Source organism: Leptonychotes weddellii, chromosome 16, assembly GCF_054177405.1.
Source record: "Leptonychotes weddellii isolate Sample4059 chromosome 16, ASM5417740v2, whole genome shotgun sequence".
NCBI lineage: Eukaryota > Metazoa > Chordata > Mammalia > Carnivora > Phocidae > Leptonychotes > Leptonychotes weddellii.
In genome coordinates this window covers 44,221,701-44,242,416 of record NC_138384.1, presented here as the reverse complement: position 1 = coordinate 44,242,416, position 20,716 = coordinate 44,221,701, and the positions used below count along the sequence as shown (strand labels likewise).

At 53.3% G+C, this 20,716-nt stretch overlaps 3 protein-coding genes across 10 annotated transcripts in view; 2 read left to right on the top strand and 1 right to left on the bottom strand.

Annotated features, from left to right (window-relative positions):
• SLC1A5 (solute carrier family 1 member 5) overlaps nucleotides 1–4,822 on the top strand; it is an 11,454-nt gene extending 6,632 nt beyond the window's left edge. Inside the window, exons 5-8 of the mRNA XM_081807161.1 lie at nucleotides 550–783; nucleotides 1,517–1,711; nucleotides 1,849–1,983; nucleotides 4,081–4,822. Coding sequence (XP_081663287.1) covers nucleotides 550–783; nucleotides 1,517–1,711; nucleotides 1,849–1,983; nucleotides 4,081–4,315 — 799 coding nt within the window. The 3' untranslated portion in view covers nucleotides 4,316–4,822. The remainder of the gene's footprint in view (nucleotides 1–549; nucleotides 784–1,516; nucleotides 1,712–1,848; nucleotides 1,984–4,080) is intronic.
• A 5,271-nt stretch (nucleotides 4,823–10,093) lies between these two features.
• Nucleotides 10,094–20,716, bottom strand: part of FKRP (fukutin related protein) — a 13,849-nt gene continuing 3,226 nt past the window's right edge. For 2 of the 6 annotated variants that reach the window (XM_081807164.1, XM_081807167.1), the window contains 3 exons: nucleotides 18,250–18,307; nucleotides 14,339–18,155; nucleotides 10,094–14,060 (listed from right to left, as the gene is read on the bottom strand). In XM_081807164.1, the coding sequence (XP_081663290.1) occupies nucleotides 12,534–14,021 (1,488 nt within the window). In that variant the 5' untranslated portion in view covers nucleotides 14,022–14,060; nucleotides 14,339–18,155; nucleotides 18,250–18,307 and the 3' untranslated portion in view covers nucleotides 10,094–12,533. Of the gene's footprint in view, nucleotides 14,061–14,338; nucleotides 18,156–18,249; nucleotides 19,446–19,888; nucleotides 20,296–20,716 lie in introns of those variants that run through there. The other 4 variants (XM_081807165.1, XM_081807166.1, XM_081807163.1 and 1 more) reach the window with 4 other exon arrangements.
• The window catches only part of STRN4 (striatin 4), a 25,470-nt gene continuing 24,286 nt past the window's right edge, over nucleotides 19,533–20,716 (top strand). For 2 of the 3 annotated variants that reach the window (XM_081807159.1, XM_081807158.1), the window contains exon 1: nucleotides 19,533–19,835. In XM_081807159.1, coding sequence (XP_081663285.1) covers nucleotides 19,554–19,835 — 282 coding nt within the window. In that variant the 5' untranslated portion in view covers nucleotides 19,533–19,553. The remainder of the gene's footprint in view (nucleotides 19,836–20,716) is intronic. The other variant, XM_081807160.1, reaches the window with a different exon arrangement.

Here is a 20,716-nt window from a genome sequence, read left to right as displayed (position 1 = left end):
CTTAACGACTGAGCCACCCAGGCGCCCCTTTTTTTTTCTTTTAAAGATTTTATTTATTTGACAGAGAGATACACAGCGAGAGGGGAACACAAGCAGGGGGAGTGGGAGAGGGAGAAGCAGGCTTCCTGCGAGCAGCGAGCCCGATGTGGGGCTCGATCCCAGGACCCCGGGATCAGGACCTGAGCCGAAGGCAGACACTCAACGACTGAGCCACCCAGGCGCCCCGATTGTATCGGTTTAAATCATTCTCGCTGCTGTAACAAACGAACCAGAACATGTAAATGACTCACTCATGGGGGCCATGTGTTCAGTCCAAATCTGGTTAGTGATTCAACTCCAAGCGAGCGATAGGAACCCCCAGGCTTCTTTATCTCCCTGCTGTTTTCAAGGGGAAAGAGCTTGGAGGATGGCAGGGAAGGTGCCCATCCTCAGCACACGCCATGTTTCCTGCCCACAAGGGAGCCCGTGGTCAGGCTGTGTACTGAGCACCAAGCCTGGTCCTGCGTGGACACGCAGTCAGAGGCCGCGATCTGTCTCCTGGGCACTTAGGTATGCCCCCGTGGGCATCTTGTTCCTGGTGGCTGGCAAGATCGTGGAGATGGAGGACGTGGGGATGCTGTTCGCCAGTCTCGGCAAATACATCCTGTGTTGTCTGCTGGGCCATGCCATCCATGGGCTCCTGGTGCTGCCTCTCATCTATTTCCTCTTCACCCGCAAAAACCCCTACCGCTTCTTGTGGGGCATCATGACAGCGCTGGCCACTGCCTTCGGGACCTCTTCTAGGTATGGCTTTGGGGCCGACTAGTGCAGGATTTTTAAGCTTAAGGGGCCTGGAGTGGGTATCAGTATCTGGAGACCCTCGACATTTTATAATCTGGGGACACTGGATCTGGATATAGGGGCCATACTTTTGTGAGTTTCTCATAAGGGTCTATTCTCCCCCATTAGAAAACCACTGTCTTAGAGATTTCTTCTTCTTTCCTTCCTGGGAACCCCTCCTCCTCCACAAGGCCTGGCCCTGGGGGCAGTGGTCTAGCGCTCCACCCTGGATCTAATCATTTAGGAGCCCTTTCCACCCTCTTCTAGGTATTTTGTCCACCTGTGCCCTCAGAACCCGGCCCTCCCCACAGCAGGATTCCTCAGAGAATAGCAATTCTTAGCCAAGATCTATTATTGGTGGAGCAGGGAGGGAGTGTGGGTCAGCGAGCTCCAAGGCATTATAGAATTTAGGTTTGAATTTTTATGTGTATTTTGAAGGATAGCAGCCTGTACTCTTCCAGGGGGTCCAGGACTCCTATATTTTGGAATCCTGGCATTCTGCAGGATCCCAGGGGCCTCTGGCTCTGGGAAGAGAAGGGCATGGGCGTGGAGAGCTGGGGAGGGCTGGGCGTGGTGGGGGAAGGGTCTAGGCTGGTGGGCGGAGCGTGTAGCGCGCCGATTGGCCAGTGGGTCAGTCGACTGGGCGGGGCTTCGGCAGGGGGCGGGTCACGCGCCGACTGACAGGGCCGCCCCTCAGCTCCGCTACGCTGCCCCTAATGATGAAGTGCGTGGAGGAGAGGAATGGCGTCGCCAAGCACATCAGCCGCTTCATCCTACCCATCGGTGCCACGGTCAACATGGATGGTGCGGCGCTCTTCCAGTGTGTGGCCGCGGTGTTCATTGCACAGCTCAACCAGCGATCCCTGGACTTTGTGAAGATCATCACCATCCTGTGAGTGTGGGATGGCTGTGGCCAGGACCCCCCCTCGGCCCCTCTGACACCTCCCCCCAGCGTGGATGCGGGCTGGAGGGAGCCAGCTTCCCATGCCGCCGAGGCCCCTCTCCCTGACCTCCACTCTCTTCCCCCAGGGTCACCGCCACGGCGTCCAGTGTGGGTGCCGCGGGCATTCCCGCTGGAGGCGTCCTCACCCTGGCCATCATCCTGGAGGCAGTCAACCTGCCGGTTCGGGACATCTCCTTGATCCTGGCTGTGGACTGGCTGGTGTAAGTGTGGGTTTGGGGCTTCCGGGGCCTAACGGGTACACCCCCCAGGGAAAGGGGGTGAACAGGAGGGTCATTGAGAGCCTGTGGGCAGGAGAGGAGAGCAAGAAAGGGGATGGTGTCTTGAACGTTCTAATCAGAGGGAACGAAGGGATCTTGGGGGTTCGTTTTTTGGGGGGATCTTGGGGGTTCTAAGAAGAACCCCAGAGAGGTAGTGTTCCCCAGTGGTTAATATATTGAGTGGATTCTTAGGCCAGGCTGCTTGTGTTCAAATCCCAGGGCCACCTCTGCTAGCTAATGTGACCCAGGTTGAGTCCTTCATCGCTGGTCTCAGTTTCTCCATCTGTAAAATGGAGAGAATGGAATGGTCTCTCCTTGAGGATCAGATGACGGAAACATGTAACTCCCTTATAAGAGCCCCTGGTCAGAGTTACTACTTCTCAGCCACATCACTCCTAGGTATAATGCCAAGAGAATTGGAAACATGTTCACAAAAACTTGTACATGAACGTTCGTAGTGGCATTATTTATAATGGCAAACAGGTGGAAACAACCCAGTGTCCATCAACTGATGAATGGATACATAAAATGTCATATATCCCTAACAATGGAATATCATTCAGCAATAAAATTGAATGAAGCATGGACATATGTACACGCTACCACGTGGTGGACCCTTGAAAACCTCATGCTAAGTGAAAGAAGGCAGAACACAAAGGACCACATATCATGATTCCATTTCTATGCGATGTCCAGGATAGGCAAATCTGTAGACCCTAGGTTAGCAGTTGCCAGGGGCCGGGGAAGGAGGGAATGGGGGATAACTGCTTGGTGGGTGTGGGGTGTCCTTTTAGAGCAATGACAACGTCCTGGAATTAAGTAGCAGTGATGGTCGTACCACTCTGAATATACTAAAAACCACTGGGTTGTATACCTTTTTCTTTTTTTGAGAGAGAGAGAGCATGCGCATGTGTGAGGGAGGGGACACGGGGGAGGGGCAGAGGGAGGGAGAATCTTAAGCAGGCTCTGCACTTAGTGTGGAGCCCGACGAAGGGCTCGATCTCATAACCCTAAGATCATGACCTGAGCCGAAATAGAGTCAGACATCCAACCAACTGAGCCACCCCGGTGTCCCTGGATTGTATACTTTTGAAGGGTGAATTTGGGGCGCCTGGGTGGCTCAGTCGGTTAAGCGTCTGCCTTCAGCTCAGGTCGTGATCTCAGGGTCTTGGGATTGAGTCTGTGTTGGGCTCCCTGCTTGGTGGGGGGTCAGCTTCTCCCTCTCCCTCTACCCCTCCCTCTGCTCGTGCTCTCTCTCTCTCTCACTCTTTCTCTCAAATAAATAAAATCTTTTTTTTTAAAAGGGTAAATTTTATGGTATGTGAATTATACCTCAATTTTCTAAAATGGCACACACACAAAGTATAAAGAGGAAAGGAAAAGAGCTCTTTAGAAAGGCCTGAGTGAGGGGGAGGGGGGATTGGTTAGCCCGGTGATGGGTATTGGTGATGGGTATTAAGGAGGGCACGTACTGCATGGAGCACTGGGTGTTATACGAATACAATGGATCTTGGATCACCACATCAAAAACTAATGATGTATTGTATGGTGACTAACATAATAAAATTAAAAAAAAAAGAAAGAAAGGCCTGAGTGAGAAAGTAATATTTCAGGGGGAAGAGGAGAGGTTGGATGGGTCTTCTGAGGCCCCAAGAGAAGGGAGGGGTGACTTTTTGAGGTTCCAGGAGGAGCAAATCTTGTGTTTTATTGGAAGAAGAATCATTTGGGCTCCAGGGAGGATGGAGGAGGGGATCTTTGGGGTTCTGAGGCAGAGAAAATGCGGGATACTTTGGGATTCCACAGGAAAGAAGAGAGGTGAGAGGTAGGGAGCTTTTTGGATTCTGGATGAAAAGATCTTTGAGGTTCTAGGAGGAAGGTATATTGGGGATCCTGGGAAGATGGAGGGATGAGCTGGGTCTAGGATCAGGGTTCCATGAAGGAGGGCGCCATGGAGACTCCAGGCTTTGCGGGGCGAAGCGGGAGGGTTGAGCACTACCCTCTCCCCTCCCACTCACTTCCCTGTCACTCCTGCCTCTTCAGGGACCGGTCCTGTACCGTTCTCAACGTGGAAGGTGATGCCTTTGGGGCGGGACTCCTCCAAAATTACGTGGATCGCTCAGAGTTGCAGAGCTCGGTGCCAGAGTTGATCCAAGTGAAGAGCGAGATGCCCCTGTCTCCCCTGCCCGTCCCTACCGAGGAGGGGAACCCCCTCCTCGAACGCTGTCCCGGACCTGCGGGGGATGCGGGCCGCTGCGAGAAGGAATCAGTTATGTAAACCCCATAGGGACGTTCCCTGCCCTGATGGGGCCACTGTGGACATTGGGATCATGAACTGGGCTCTGGAGGCCCTGCCTGCACACTCGGGGGACCCAGGGGCCTCAGCTGATGCCCCGCCCCACGACATCAGATCTGGGAGACCTCAATGCTGGGGTAGGTGTGTATGTGTGTGTCTCTCCCCAGATCTCCCCCAGTCTCAATTCCTGTTCCCACCCAAAGCTAGGAAACAAGATGGAGAAATAGTGTAAATGTGGGCTTCTGCCCTCTGCGAGGAAGGATGTTCCAATGGGTTTGCCGGCTATTTTGGTGGCTGTAACTGTGTGTGTGTATGTGTGTGTGTGTATGTGTGTTGTGACTCTACGGTACATCCCATCCTGTCCCCAGGCCCTCTGTTCCCTCCACAGTAACAAACACTCCAGGGGACCCTGCCGGGGTGGGGGACACCAAGGACAAAGACTGCTGTCACTCCAAAGGACCTTTTTGAGCAATAAAGTTGTGAAGCGTATCTCATCAGATGTTTTTAAGACTAAAAGCACAAGCCACACAGAAAAAACAAACACGAAAAATTGGGCTTCGTTGACATAAAATAGCTGTTCATCAAAAAACCCCACTGGAGAAACCACGATGAGCTGCCCCTGCACACCTGTTGGAAAGGCAGAAAGCAAGTGCCAAGTGTGGCTGAGGAAGTAGAGCGACTGGATAGAGCCCCACACTCTGCGGGCGGGAATGCACAACAGTCCAGACACTTGGGAAAAGTTGCTGGGCAGTTTCTTACCAAGTCAACATAATACACTTACTAACAGCTCAGGAGTCCCACTTACCAAAGAGAAGAAAAAACTTCAGTCCACCCAAAGCCCAGTACACAAATGTCTATGGCTGCTCTCCCCATAATTGCCAAAATTTGGAAATGCATCAATTGATAGAGGAGTACAAATATTATGATGGATGGCTGCTCAGCAAAAAAAAAAAAAATCTATTCCATTTGGATATGCATCCCATGGATAACATTTTGAGTGAAAGCTGGAAACAGTGTATGCTACCTAGTTCCGTTTCTATGAAGGTGTGGAACGGGCTAAACTGGTCTATTGTGAGAGAAATCCAAACAGTGATGACCCATGAGGGTGACTTCGTGACTGGGAAGGAGCCCAGGGAAACTTCACGATGTAGCAAACCCGTATCTTGAGGCGGGTGTTGCTTACACAGACCTATACGTTTGGAAAAATTCGCCTGTACACTGAAGATCTGCATTTTATTTTTTATTTTTATTTTTTAAAAAGATTTTATTTATTTGACAGACACAGTGAGAGAGGGAACACGAGCAGGGGGAGTGGGAGAGGGAGAAGCAGGCTCTCCACTGAGCAGGGAGCCCGATGCGGGGCTGGATCCCAGGACCCTGGGATCATGACCTGAGCCAAAGGCAAACGCTTAACGACTGAGCCTCCCAGGCGCCCCGAAGATCTGCATTTTAGCCTATGTATACCATCTCCCAGTTGAGAAACTTTGTACGACTCCAGGGAAGAAATTGATTTTCCAGTGTAACCACCCACATAGGAATGCGGGTGTCCCTTGATACTTGAAACTCTCACTATCCAAACAGTGCCAGTAAGGACTTGTCCCCTCCCTTTTTTAAAACCCTGAATTTGCCGTTTGAATAAAAAACCCTGCTATGCAACTGTTTTTATTTTTATTATTTTTTAAAGATTTTATTTATTAATTTGAGACACAGAGATACAGAGAGAGCATGAGCGGGGGAGTGGCAGAGGGAGAAGCAGGCTCCCCGCTGAGCCAGGAGCCAGACGTGGGGCTCGGTCCCAGGACCCCCGGGATCATGACCCAAGCTGAAGGCAGATGCTTAACCATCTGAGCCACCCAGGCGCCCTGTGCAACTGTTTTTAAGTCCCGTTTGAGTCCAGGATGTGGATGACACCAATCGCGCCTCACCCGCTCTAACAATCCTGCCTTGTACATTGCTGAAACATGTTACACATTACTGATCATTATCTTCCCCTCCCAGAGCCCTCTGTAGGCTCCTGCCAGGTACCTGGAGGCACCACCAATCTGAGTTCAATTACAGATGGTATCTTGAGTATCTTCAGCATTTTTTGGGGGGTGGGTATTTAGTTACATCTCATGATCCTTGCAGTGTGGAAGGAAAATATAATTCATATCTGATTCGGTGCAAAATTGTGTATTGCACACAAACATAACCACTAATGAGTTCATTAAGTGTTGAATAATGAAGTAATTGGCGTTTTCAATGCTTTCTATTACGCCAAAATCCTTGGTGGGTGGTTATAAAAGTGTTTTGAGTTTTAATGGTATTTGGGGAAATTAGTTGGGGTTGTTGGAAGGAGCTGGGAGTGCATTACATTCCCCACTTAAAATAGTTGTTTATCTTTAAATTTTCTTTTTCTTTTTTTAAAAATATTTTATTTTATTTATTTGACAGAGAGAGAGAGAGAGCAGGAACACAAGCAGGGGAAGCGAGAGAGGGAGAAGCAGGCTTCCTGCCGAGCAGGGAGCCTGATGCGGGACTCGATCCCAGGACCCTGGGATCACGACCTGAGCCGAAGGCAGACGCTTAACGACTGAGCCACCCAGGCGCCCTATCTTCAAATTTTCTATTTAATGCTTTTGGGGGGATGGATCAGATTATGAAGGATGCCTGTCTACAGAGATACACACATGTGTAATATATCCCATATCCTATATGTACAATATGTATACATATAAGGAATCCATAACTAGGCCAAGTTCCAATTTCCCCGTTTTTCGATTCCATTTTCAAGACTTACTAGGCACATGCCACTAATTTGCCTAAGACACTGATCTGGGTCATTTAAAAAAGTCTGGAACCGGGCACCTGGGTGGCTCAGTCGTTAGGCGTCTGCCTTCAGCTCAGGTCATGATCTCAGGGTCCTGGGTTCGAGCCCCGCATCGGGCTCCCTGCTCCGCGGGAAGCCTGCTTCTCCCTCTCCCACTCCCCCTGCTTGTGTTCCCTCTCTCGCTGTGTCTCTCTCTGTCAAACGAATAAAGAAAATCTTTAAAAATCAAAAATCTGGAACTATTTCAAGCCTCCTGAGTGTGGACAGGGGCTCGCAGACCTGGTCCCCACTCGGATGTGCACTCCACGAGGGAGCCACCTCTGTCCTGTTCACCACTGTCTGCTCAGAGCACAGCATGGGGCCTTGCACATAGTAGGCACTCAATAAATATTTGCGGAATGAATGAATCGGGCTCCAGCTACAGAGCCACCTGCCTAGAAGAGGCTGTTACCTGGTTGAGATCCTGTTTCTGCTGCCCCCCAGCTCTGTCGCCTTACCTAAGCACGGTGGAGTCTCGCCCTCTGGTGACTATGGCTCTGTTATGCTTCACCCCAAGGCCACTGGTGAAGGTTACATAAGAAAAGAAGGAAAAGGGGTGCCTGGGTGGCTCAGTCGGTTAAGTGTCTGCCTTCGGCTCAGGTCATGATCTCAGGGTCCTGGGATCGAGCCCCGCATCGGGCTCCCTGCTCCGCGGGAAGCCTGCTTCTCCCTCTCCCACTCCCCCTGCTTGTGTTCCCTCTCTCGCCGTCTCTCTGTCAAATTAATAAATAAAATTTAAAAAAAAAAAAAAGAAGGAAAAGCACCTGGACAGACATCCTCTGGGGCCCGGCTCCCACCTCCCTCTCCCTTTCTCCATGGCTCCACCCACCCCTTTTTTGGGGACACCCCTCTTGCTCCTTCGAAGGAGTCTAGCTTGGGAGGGAGTCCTCACACTAGCCCTGCATTGGGCCAGGATGGGGGGCTGGCAGGCACAGGGTAATCACACCTTTGTCTTTTTTTTTTTAAGATTTTTTTATTTTTTATTAGAGAGAGTACAAGCAGGGGGATCGGCAGGTAGAGGGAGAGGGAGAAGCAGGCTCCCCGCTCAGCAGGGAGCCCGACGTGGGACTCGATCCCAGAACCCTGAGATCATGACCTGGGCTGAAGGCAGCCGCTTAACTGACTGAGCCACCCAGGCACCCCACACCTTTGTCTTTCCTTGCGACAGTGTTACTAGGCCTGTTGGACAACCTCTCCCAATCTTTTTTTGGGGGGGGGATGTCAACCTTATTAAGGTATAATTTGCATACAATGAAGTGTATCCATGAAAGGAAGTGTTTGGATAAAATTGACAGATGCAGGGACACCTGGGTGGCTCAGTTGGTTAGGCGACTGCCTTCGGCTCAGGTTATGATCCTGGAGTCCCGGAATCGAGTCCTGCATCGGGCTCCCTGCTCAGCTGGGAGTCTGCTTCTCCCTCTGACCCTCCCCCCTCTCGTGTGCGCTCTCACTCACTCATTCTCTCTCTCTCAAATAAATAAATAAATAAATAAATAAAATCTTAAAAAAATTGACAGATGCATAGATAGTGAAAACCACCACAATCAAGATACATGATATTCCCAGCACGCCCAAATATCCTGGTGCTCCTTTGCATTCTGTCCCTCCCTCCGCCCCCAGGCCCAGGCAACCACTGATCTGCTTTGGGTCACTGAAGATTAGTTTGCCTCTCCTAGAATTTCACATTAGTGGAATCCTGTAGCAGGTAACTTTTCGCATCCTGTTTCTTTTACTTAGCATAATGCCTTTGAGATTTAGTCATTTTTGTGTACATATCGGTTTATTCCTTTTTGTTTTTAATCACCGGCGAGTATTCCACTGTTTGGGTGCAGGTTTGTGTATCCACCCACCTGACAGGGACACTGGGTGGTTTCTGGTTTGGGGCTATTGTATATAAAGGTGCGTATGTCCACAGGTGGTTTGCCAGCCATTGACTTTCCATAGTGAATCTTTTGTAATGCCCAGGGAGGATACACAAATATTTACTGCTTGGTAAAGGGAGCAGAGCATCCAATAGCGGTAGAGACTTGAACCTCCTTCCCTCTGGCTGTGCCCAGTGTTAACCCCTTGGTTGCTGGGGGTAGGGTGGGGGGAGAGAAGTCCAGGGAGTCCCCATAGAAAGCCAGGGAGGTAATAACAGGGGATCCATGGCGATGACCGTTTACCAACAGATCAGTAATCTATAATGTAATATTTTCATGCTTTAACCACATCACGGCCACGTGTTGGCTTGTCAGCTCTGGGAAAATCCTCTGGGCTCTGCTGAAATGAAGGTCATAGATACTATAACCTACCTGCACATGATTTTATGTTATTTATTTTTTAAAGTTTATTTATTTTTTTTAGTCATCTCTACCCCCAACGTGGGGCTTGAACTCACGACCCTGAGATCAAGAGTCGCATGCTCTTTCCGACTGAGCCAGCCAGGTGCCCCTGGGGCTCAGATAATTCTTAACCAAGTTTTTCCACGTGAGGCTAAAATTTGGTTAATATGCACTAGTATGGATGTGCTGGTTTTTACAATATCGAAATACTTCTGTTCTGGCTGGCTAATCATGCAAAAGGAATTGAGAAAGCACTAAAATTCAATAATAACATATCCTAATATAAACTCATTAATTCAAGTTAATTGCTGCAATAGGTTTTCTGTCCTATTACTACCTAGTCGATAATAAAGATACTGAATACACAAAGCTGTCAGGCAGTTTTATAAAGGCTACAAAAGTTTTTAGTGTAATTGTTATTAGTTCAGGAACAATGAAGAGAGGAGAAAACACCAAAACCCTATGGATGGTGCTAAGAGAAATTCTTTATCTGTTGAGACTCCAAGTCACCTAATGGCATTCAGTTTAATGGGAAGTTGCCAGAAGCACTTGATGTGGTTTTCTTATCAAATCACAGCTAAGCCAGGGTTATTTTATATATATTTAATATAATAAATAAAGTAATTAAATAAGTGAATATATATGTGTATATATATATTTAGCATATCAATCAAGAAATCGCACCAACAATTTCTAAGTAAGTTTCTAAATAAAACAAAATCATTGCATGATTTAAGAATGATTTGAGCTCCAGCTTATGTTCTTGGCAAACAATTTAAAGAAATATGTATATATAGAGAGATCGTTCCCATTCTTCAGAGAAGAAAAAAGAAATATTTAAACACTTTGATGCATATATTGACGTATATATTAATTTATATCACCGTACCAGTTGCAAACGATTTTGAACATCACACTTCCTTCATGAATGTCCAACGGGACATTTCAAAACCGTATGTGACAAGGGCCAATGCTTTATTATGTGAAGATGCCCTGCATATTATGACATCTCCATCCCTGGGCTATGCCTCCCAAGAGCCAAAAGCACCACCCGATCACAGTGATAACCCAAATCATCCCCATATGTTTCCAGAATGCTCCATGGAAACCCAACAGTCTCTGGGAGCCATTTGCGGGTTCAGTGGCTAAAAACAGAGGCTGTGTTCTAAGAAATCGGACTTTGGATGTGGGAGCCACGTTTGAGAGTGGGCCAGATTTGCATTTATCTTCTGCTGCGATTTAAGAAAACACTTCTAGCTTCCCTTGCAAAACCAAAGCGATCTGGCAGACCATCGGGAAAGAGATGGCCAGATGGCAGAGGATTTGAGGAAGTGAGAAGGGGACAGTGGGGGAGGGGCTTGGCGGGCCAATGCTGAGGCCGGTCTGTGCCGCCGCCTCCTCCTCCAAGGGCTTCCCGCTTCTGCAGTATCACCCCTTCCCCACACCCAACCTATAGGTTTGGGGAGGCAGTGACTTGCCTAAGATCACAAAGAAAATAAGTGGCCGTGCCAGGAGCCAAACCCAGCCTTGATTCCTGAGCCCGTTCCACTCAAGTGGCTCACAGCACCCCTGGGGGGTGAGCGTTCATGACCCGCATTTCCCAGGTGCAAAGCAGAGGTTCAGAGAGGGAGAGTCACCACGGCCCAAATTCCCAATGGGAGAAAGGGGGTGTGGCAGCGCTGGGTTTTGACCCCAGGCCTCTCCCACCTCAGAATCCATGGTCCCAAAAGCTGGGTGCACACACCCAGGGGGTGTGCGGGACAAGTCACTGAGATGAGCCAGTTAAAATAAACCTCTAAGTTTATTTTAAATTTTAAAATGGGATAATTTAAGCCTCATTACTAATATACAGAACGATAGTAGTACCTGTATATAATTTATAAATAAATACACATTATTTGGGATACTTGCCCAAACAGCACTTACTCTTGGGTGCATGATCACAAAAGGAAGGCCGCCATGGCTTCACCTGCTAAGTGGTGCGGCCTCCCGGGACGCCCCGTCTCATGTAGAGTTACTAGAGAGGGGCAGAATATCCCACTTCAGTGTGGGCTCCAGCCTGACTGGGTTCGAGTCCCTGCTCTGTCACTTCCTAAGCTGTCTGACCTCGGGCAAGTGACTTTACCATTCTGGCCTCAGTGTGCTCACCTGTAAAACGGAAATAACAGCAGCTCCCTCCCGCCTCAGAGGGTTGAGGTGAGAGATTGATCAGTTAATCCGTGTCCAACACCGAGAAGGATGCCTGGCACATCACACGTGCTGAGTTATGTGAGCTAGGATTGCTGTTTATCCCGCCTTGCAAGTGGGCTAACAGGTGCAGAGTTCTACAACAATGAGGTAACGCAGTTAATATGGAGTGGGTCTGGCATCCAGAACCCGGTTCTTAACCACGGCTGCAGCTCAGGGCTGAGCCTGTTTCCTCCTCTGTAAGATGGGGTTAAGAGCAGCATGCATCTCACAGGGCTCTCCCAGGAGGCAAGGAGGTCGCATTCTGGAAGAAGGGAGATAGTCATCCTGTCCCTCCAGGTACGGGGGATTAGAGAGACCAAAGGCTCAAGAGTTAGGAAAGCTACGGGAACGGGGAGGTCCAGGGCTTACTCGGGCCTTGGCCCCAGAGCAGGACAAAGGCGCCCTCTAGTGGCGGAAGCAACCCCAGCAACCAAGAGTCCTGCGGGGCTCTTCACGAGCGAGACGCTGCGAGGGCCTCACCCACTGAATCCTGGAGGAAAGTGATGCGCACCCAGAAACTGGGACACTCGCCCAGGCCCGCCCAACTAGTAAGTGGTAGAGCTGGGGTTTTAATCGCGGCAGTCCAGCCGCAGAACGTACACGTTTTCCTCTTTATAAGACTGTCCGTGCTCTAAATAAAACCCAAGCTCTTGGAACTCTTGGGCAGGGCAGGTCTTCGAGGTCCAGGCCCGTCCCCGGCCCGCCCCCGGCCCGCCCCCCAAATGCCAACGGCGCCAAAGCAAAGGGCAGCTCCCCGCGCATGAGTGTTCTTCAGACCCCAGGAGCGGGCGCTGGAGCTTCAGCCGCTTCCCACCAAACTCAGGAGTGCCGGGTTGGGGTACTCGGGGTTCTCGATGACCCCGGGGCCGAACTTGAGCTCCAGGAAGCGACGGTAGTTGTTAGGCGCCTGCGCCACGAAGCCAGCGAAGGACAGGGGCACGAGAGGCTGCAGGAAGTGTTCGGGGAATTCGACATCCTGCCGGTGGTCCAGCCACGTGTCCTTGGTCATGACTCCGTTGCGGGGGTAGAAAGGCCACAGGTCCACGTGCAGGTGGTTGCTCTCGCTGTACTGCACGCGGAAGAAGTCGCCCTCTACGGCCTTCTCCCACACGAAGCCGCGCTCGTCCACCACCGAGCCCGCCTCGGCCCCCCGCAGCTGCTCGCAGTTGCCCACGTCCTCCAGGTAGATGCCCAGGTCCACGTCGTAGTCCCACGGGATGATGTCCCCGTGGCGGGCGGCGCCGAGCAGCGAGCCGCCCTCCAGCCAGTAGCGCACGCCCGCCGCCTCCAGCACGCCCACCACGTAGCGGGCGGTCTCGCGCAGCGCGCGCAGGCAGCACGGGGGCGTCCAGCGCTCCTCGTAGAGGTAGGCCGGCGTGTCGCCCACCACCGTCCCGAAGCAGCGCGGGGTCTCCTTGCTGCAACCGAACCACTCGAGGCGCCCGCCCTCCCCGCTCACCAGGCGGACGCCCAGCGAGCGCAGCAGCGCCGCCCGCCGCGCGCGCCCCTCGCGCTCCGCCTTCCAGCGCGCGTGGGCCGTGGCCAGGGGGGGCTGGCGCGCCGCGCCGAACGGCAGGTCCAGCAGCTGCACGGCCCAGCCGCGCAGGGCCGTCTGCAAGAAGAGGCCGGTGCCCACCGGCCGGGCCAGCGGCGCCGACAGGTTGAAGAGGTCGCGGGCGCGCAGGAGCACCACGGCGTCTCCGTCCAGGGCGTCGCAGCGGGGCGCGGAGGGCGCGGGGCCGTAGCGGGCCGTCCACTCCCGCAGGCTGACGTTCAGGGCCAGGCACCGGGCAGGGTTGGCCGAGGCGACGGGGGCGGCCACCAGGCGTGCCCCTCCCGCCCGGAGCACCTCCACCATGCGCTCCAGCTGGCCCGGTGCCTCGGCCCTCGCCCCGTCGGGCACCAGGGCCACGAACTCGGTGGCCACATAGGTCTCGGGGCGCGAGGCCGCGGCGGGCCGGTCCAGGGCGGGCTGGAGCAGCGCTAGGCGAACGTTGGGAACGCGGGGCAGGGCCAGGGGCGGGTAGGGGAGCGTGTCGGCGGCCACCACCACGGGCTGGGCTGCGTCCTGTTGCAAGAAGGAGTCCACCAGCTCAGGCACCGCGTTGTCAAAGGCCTCGAACTCCCGCACCAGGACGGTGACGCGGGGGCCGGCAGCAGCTCCACGGCGGGGACCCCGGGCCCGGGAGTTCCTGGGCTGGTGCTGCAGCCATGAGACATAGAGGAGGACCAGGAGGTTGAGCGTGATGGCAGCTGCCAGGGCAACCTGGCAGCGGGTGAGACGCATGGGGCCAAAGTCGGGCCCTAGCTGGGCTTCCAGGGCATCCTGGGGAAGGGAGAACGAAAGGCGAGGCTGGAGCTGGTTGTCAGAAGCCTCCTACCCCCCACCCCCCTTCCATCCTCAGCGCTGCCCTCCTCTCCCAGCCCTTTCTCTATTTGGTTTCAGCTCTCCCACCCTAGCCCACCACTCTACGGCATTTCTGCGTGGGGACAGGTCTGTATCCTCCCACTGGGCAGGTTCTGAGCTTGTTTCAATCACTGCTGGGTCCCTAGTTCCACCCAGCACAGAGCCTGGTGCTTAGCAAGGTTTATCAAACGATTCACCTTCCCTTCTTCCTTGTTCAGTCGCAATTCATCTTTATCCTTTTCTTTGGCAACTTCTCATTCAGGTTTGGGTGCAGTTATAAATGTCCCACTCCATTCCCAGGCCCAGCTTGCACGTTCTGCTCCACCATTCCCTCCTCCAGGAAGCTCCTGCCCCGGATCTGTCTCTTCTGTCCCTCTCACACTCTGGCTCTGGCTCCCGGGTGAGGCTGCTGCCTCAGCATTCGCCGGCCAAGCCCCTCCCCCAGTGTCCCCTTCTCACTTCCTCAAATCCTGTGCCATCTGGCCATCTCTTTTCCAATGGTCTGCCAGATCGCTTTGGTTTTGCAAGAGAAGCTAGAAGTGTTTTCTTAAATCACAACTATCCCAATTTTTAATACTGACCACTACTTGAAAAACAAAAAACAAAGCAATTTTACCATATGTATTAACTAACTAGAATTTAAATAAAAGCGTGAAATTAAAAAATAAAAATAAAAATACTTTGAATGCTAAGTCCTATCAAATAATAAATAAAAGGACAAAAATAAAATAATTTTTTTTTTTTTTAAGGGGAATGGAGGGGCGCCTGGGTGGCTCAGTCGTTAAGCGTCTGCCTTCGGCTCAGGTCATGATCCCAGGGTCCTGGGATCGAGCCCCACATCGGGCTCCCTGTTCCGCGGGAAGTCTGCTCCTCTCTCCCACTCACCCTGCTTGTGTTCTCTCTTTTGCTGTGTCTCTCTCTGTCAAGTAAATAAAATCTTAAAAATAAATAAATAAAATAAATAAAAGGGGAGTGGGTAACCTCTTTGGATAAGCAGCTGTGGGCCATAGGATACACCCACCCTTCACTCATCCCCGCACTCCTAAGCAACCCCCAGATGGCGCTGTCTCACTGTCCCCATCACAACGGGAGGCTCGGCTGGTCTCCAGAACTACAATACGCTAACTCACTCTCCGGGCTCTGAGCAAATACTCAAAAAAAAGTTTCCCCAGGAAGGATTTCCATAGATTTCTACTCCTCCCAGAAAGTGGGACATCAGAGACCCAGCTACTCTTCCTACCTCCTAAATACTTCTGACCACAGCTCCCCCTTCAATCCTGGTCCACCCAGATCCCCACTCGCTCAGCCTCCCCTGGTCTCCTGAGCAAGTCTGCTCCTCATGGCAGCCAGAGGGGTCTTCATAAAGCACAAATCTGACCTCTCCCTCCCTGCTCAGAACCTGCCATGGCTACCCAGTACAGTGAGGAAAAAGTTTAAGTTTCTTACAACCTCCCACAAGACCTTGGGTGACCTTGGGTCTCTTGCTGGCCCACCAGTCCAGCTCCATCTCCTGCCATGTGTCAAACTCTGTCTAAGCCACCTTGGACTTTTCCTCCAACAGATGTTATTTCTAGGCCTTTGTACATTCTGTTCTTTCTGCTTAGAAGATTCTCTTCCCGAACACCCCTTCTCCCCATGCCTTTTTTCTCCTCGAGAACTCCTACTTATGCTTTAGGCCTCAGCTCTGATGCCTCCTCCCCCCAGGAAGCCCTCCCTGAACCCCAGGCTGGGTCAGAAGTCCTCTGTGGGCTCTTGAAGCCCCTGGGCTCCCCATCCCAGCCCTGCCTGTTCTGGTTGGGCATCATCCGGGGATGGGTCTGTCTCCCCTACGAGACTGTGAGATCCGGGAGGGTAAAGCCAGGGCTTCCTCGATCACCTCCGTGTCCCTGGCACACAGGTGGGTACTGAAAGTGCACTTGGTGGAAAACTGATGCCCAAAGCCAGGGTTCTCCGAATCTATAAGGCCTCAGGTTCCTGAAGTCAAACTCTGTACTGTGGCTCAGGGCCCTGGGTCCTGCCTCCTCGCTCTCTTTCTCTCTCCTACCAGGAATGCCCTCCTCCCCCTCTTCATCCATCCCAGGCCTGCTTACCCTTCTCTGACCCAGCTCGGGGTGGGCATTTAAGAATCTGAGTTGCACTTTAAGAGCAACTTCTTAATCTTTAAAACCTTGGAATCGCCTTCTGGACCTTAGATTGATTCTTCCTTCCTTCAGTTCTTCCCTCTCTGTGGAACTCCTATAATACGCCAGGCACTGTTCTAGGCACTGGGGACCCAACAGCAGACACACAGCACACAGTGACAAACACTCTGACCTCACATTACTGTGGGTGGGGGAGGAACCTTTGGAACCATAGAATCTTTGGGGTCTTAAAAATCTTAGACTCTCAGAGCTTATGTACACAGAAGCACAGGAGAGACCACTGACGGTTCTAGAATCTCCTCAAGATTCTATAGAGACCATCTTCCTGCTCTGCCCTCATTCCCCACCCCCACCCCCCAGTCTGTTCCCCACTCGGAGCCCAGAGGGATCCTGTTAAAACTCAAATTAGATCCTGTCCTGCATCTGCTCAAACCCTTCTGTGGCTTACAACTCACTCAAAGGAAAAGCCAAAGTCTTCACTGGGGTCCATAAGGCCCCATGTGATCCCCCAGCCTCTCCCACTGACTCTGTCAGCTCCAGCCACACTGGCCATCAAATATGCCCAGGGGACTTCAGCCAAAGTACTGGCTATTCCCTCTGCATGGCTCCTCCCTCATGGCCCTTGGGTCTCTGCTCAGATGTCACCTGTCCAGCGAGCCCTTTCTTTGGACACTCTTTTTTCAAAATGTATCTCCCTATGACCCACATATTTCCTGTGCCCCATCCCTGCGTTTTTCTCCCCTAGTCATGATCACGTAGATTTTACTTATTATTTTGTTCCTTGCTGTGTGCTCAGAGCGCAGCTCAGTGCCTGGCACATAGCACGTGCTCAATAAATGTGTGCGGCCCAAATGACTGACTCCAGTTGTTCAGATGGGGAAACTGTGGCTCAGAGACAGAAAGGACGCAGGGAGAACCTCCCAGGCCCTGGCTCTCGGCATGCTCTGTCTGTCTGACTCTGGGCTACGAGGTGCCCAGCAGGAGAGAGGACAAAAATCGGGTCCTCAGAGACCAGTGGCTACGATAGCCAGACCAGCAGGTGAGGGGACCAGAAAAGAAAGAAAAAGGAATCATCCAGTACCCGGACACGGTTGGTCTTGACTTCCCCAACTATAAGGGCTCAAAACTCCTTTATCGAGGCAAAGGGTATGAAGCGATGATTCTGAAGGTCTGAATGTTCTGTTTCTCTGAATCACAATACGATGACAATATCAATAATTCTAGCTGCTCATGATATGCCAGATCCCTGCCTAAGCACTTTGCTTAAATTACCTTGTTTAATTTTCATGTTCTGATAACATTTAAAGATGAGGAAAAAGCAGTACAGAGAAGTGAAGTCACTCATTCAAGGCCACACAGCTGGGAAATGGTGGACCCAGGATTTGACCCACAACACTGGCTCTAGAGTCATGTTTTCAACCAAGAAGCTCTGCTGTCTCTCTTGGTCCACTCAGACAGCCCAGCTCGCTGTCCACCTTCAGTGAGCATTCTGCGGCCCTAATCTGACGGGTGCTTTTCAAAGCTGAATACCGCACATCACTTAATGAATTCAACCCATTAACTCAACAGACAGATATTTACTGAGTATCCTCTGTGCCAGACCCTGTGTTCTAGGGACAGGGAAAGATCGAAGCGGTCACTGGGCAGGCCCTCCAGAGGTAGGAAGACAAAAACCACACACAGAACTTACAGATAGGTCAGGAAACCAGCGGGGGGTGTGATAGAGAAAAGGTGGTCAGGGGAGGAGAGGACAGTTAGGCTGAGACTTTGTCTCTCCGTTCCTCACAAAACAATGTAAGTGGATCCAGATTCACATTAGGCCTAGGTTCACCCAGCCTGAGCTCTGCTGTGGACTGGGCCTCAGCTGCTGCATCTGTGGAATGGGAACGTGACAGGCAAAGAAAATGAACAATATGGGGGAAGGGCAGTTTCCACAGGAGTGCTGGTGACACTGAGGAACTTCTTACCTCCTAGGTTGCTGCAGGACCTCCGGGTGGGCGGTTCCAGCCCAGCTCAGCTGCACTGCTGAGGGAACGAGAACCAGAAAACCCCAAATCAGCCAATTTTGCAAAGTAGAGTATGATTTCACCTTACCTACAAAAGTGGCAGTGAGAAGGTCAGAGAATCCTTTACTCTTTGAAGTTCCATAAGCTCAGGCACCACCTGGGGTATCTCAGGAATGGGTGGGAAGGATATCAGTTATGATACCAACCTATAACCATCCCTTTCTTATGAATGAATGTGTCCAGAAAGGTGGGGCTAGAAGTGACCAAAGCTGTTACCATGACGACCTCTTCCCTAGACCTACTCCATCCCGAGACACAATCTTAAAACTGTCTCCTACCTTGGTGGGCCTGGTTCTTAGGGTCACGGGAAGGGGGACTGTCCTTGTTACCATAGTAACCAGGGGTTGGCCTTGCCTGTTTCCACCTCCTGGTCCAGGCCCTGTAACCATAGCAATGACTCCTCAGCAGAGCATCCTCTCTAAATAAACACACCTGGTTGGTTTGGTCCATGGACCTCCCACGATGAGAAAGGTGGGGGGAACAGGTTACCATGGTAATGCCAACTGGGTGGCTAGGGGGAGGGGTTGGGAAAGAGGTGTTCTCTCAGCAATCAGTGTCCTTGGGGCTGGGGTCCTTTCTACCTGAGTGCTAGGTGAGGTTGCCATAGTAACCAAATGAAGGTAGGGGCAGAAGGACCACCAGGGACTTAGGTTACCTTAGCAACCTCCTCCTGGTGCAGGGACAGGTGAGGTTTGGGGCTCCATAACCACAAAGGGGGACGATTCCAGGCTGGGGAAGGGTTACCATGACTACCGACCTGGACCAGGAATCAGAGAGGATGGGGCCACTGCTGAAACCACCCCTGGTGGTCACCCTTTCTCTCAGAGGGACAGTGTCAAGGAGAGTGACATTTGGGTCTGGAGGGGGTTAGAATTTTTCTTTGGGGCGAAGCAAGAGGAGAGGGGCAGAAAGCGGTTCCTCCCAAAGTCCAGCTCTTCCCAGGCGCGACCCTCGTGCTGGGCCTGGGTCTCAGCGCTCCTCGGGGCGCGCGCCTCCGCCCCGCCCCTTCCCTCCCAACCGCACGCGCGCGCGCGCTTTCGGGGTCGACCTGGGTGGGCGAGGCGCGCGCCCGTCCTCGTTCCCATCACCGCCCCCCCCTCCGGCCCCCGCCGAGCGCGCGCGCGGGCGGGGTGGGGGGGTGGCGGTGGTACGGCCGCGCAGGCGCGCGAAGCACAGCGGGCGCGCGGGCCGGCCCCGGGGCCTCCATGATGGAGGAGCGAGCGGCCGCCGCGGTCGCCGCCGCCGCCTCCTCCTGCCGCCCGCTGGGCTCCGGTGCGGGCCCCGGCCCGACGGGGGCAGCCCCGCCCTCTGCCCCTGCCCCGGGGCCCGGCCCGGCTGGTAAGGGAGGCGGCGGCGGAGGCAGCCCCGGGCCTACGGCGGGGCCCGAGCCCCTGAGCTTGCCCGGGATCCTGCACTTTATCCAGCACGAGTGGGCGCGCTTCGAAGCGGAGAAGGCCCGCTGGGAGGCCGAGCGCGCCGAGCTGCAGGTGAGCACCGCCCCGGGACCCCCGACCCCCCGCCCGGCCCGGCCCGGCCTCACCCGCCGCCGCCGTCGCCGCCATCTTGGAGCAATGGCCGCCGGGACGGCCGGGGGGGGGGCGGGAGGGGACCGCGACCGGCCCGGAGACGGAGTGAGGGGCCGTCCGAGGGGGGTCCTGAGGGCACCCGGCGGCTCGAGGCGGGAGGGGGGCCCCGGGGCGGGAGGGTCCGACAGGGGCCGGCCGAGAGGAGGGGCGCACGGGACCGGAACCGGCTGGAAGCTGGAGTGGGAGTGAGCGGACCCGCAGACGAGTTCCCTGGAGAGGGACCTCGGGCCCTGAGGGGAGCCCAGGAGAACTCAGCGGAGAGTGGTGGGAGGAGTTGGGGGGGTCTCGTTGGGAGTGAGCAAAAGCCCGAAAGGTGCCGCTGGGCTCCCACCCCCGTCCCCGACTAGGTGAGGGTTGGAGGTGGAACTTGATGGGCTTCGGGTGGGAGAGAGGGGGCGTCGGGGGAACTTGGGAGCCGCCGAGGGCGAGAGTGAGTCGAACGGGGATCTGGCCTGCGTGGGGAGAGGAAGTCAGGGAGCCTGGGACCGGGTGTGTTTTCAGAGCATTTGGACTGGGCGGGGGGGCGGGGGGAATGAAAGGTGCCTGTATGAGGACTCGGGAGGAGAAGAGGGCCTCGGGGGGTCCCAGGAGGAAAATGTGTGCCCTCCCCTCTAAGGACGAAACTTTGGGGAGCCCGGCATGTGTGGCTGTCGACTGTAGGGTGGGGTGCCGGGAGTGGAAGCATGGACAGGGCCGGGACTTGGTCTAGGAGCTTGTATGTAAGAGCTGCAGAGCGGAAACTCCAGTTTGGGGGATGTGGAGGAGTGCGGCGGGCAATGGCC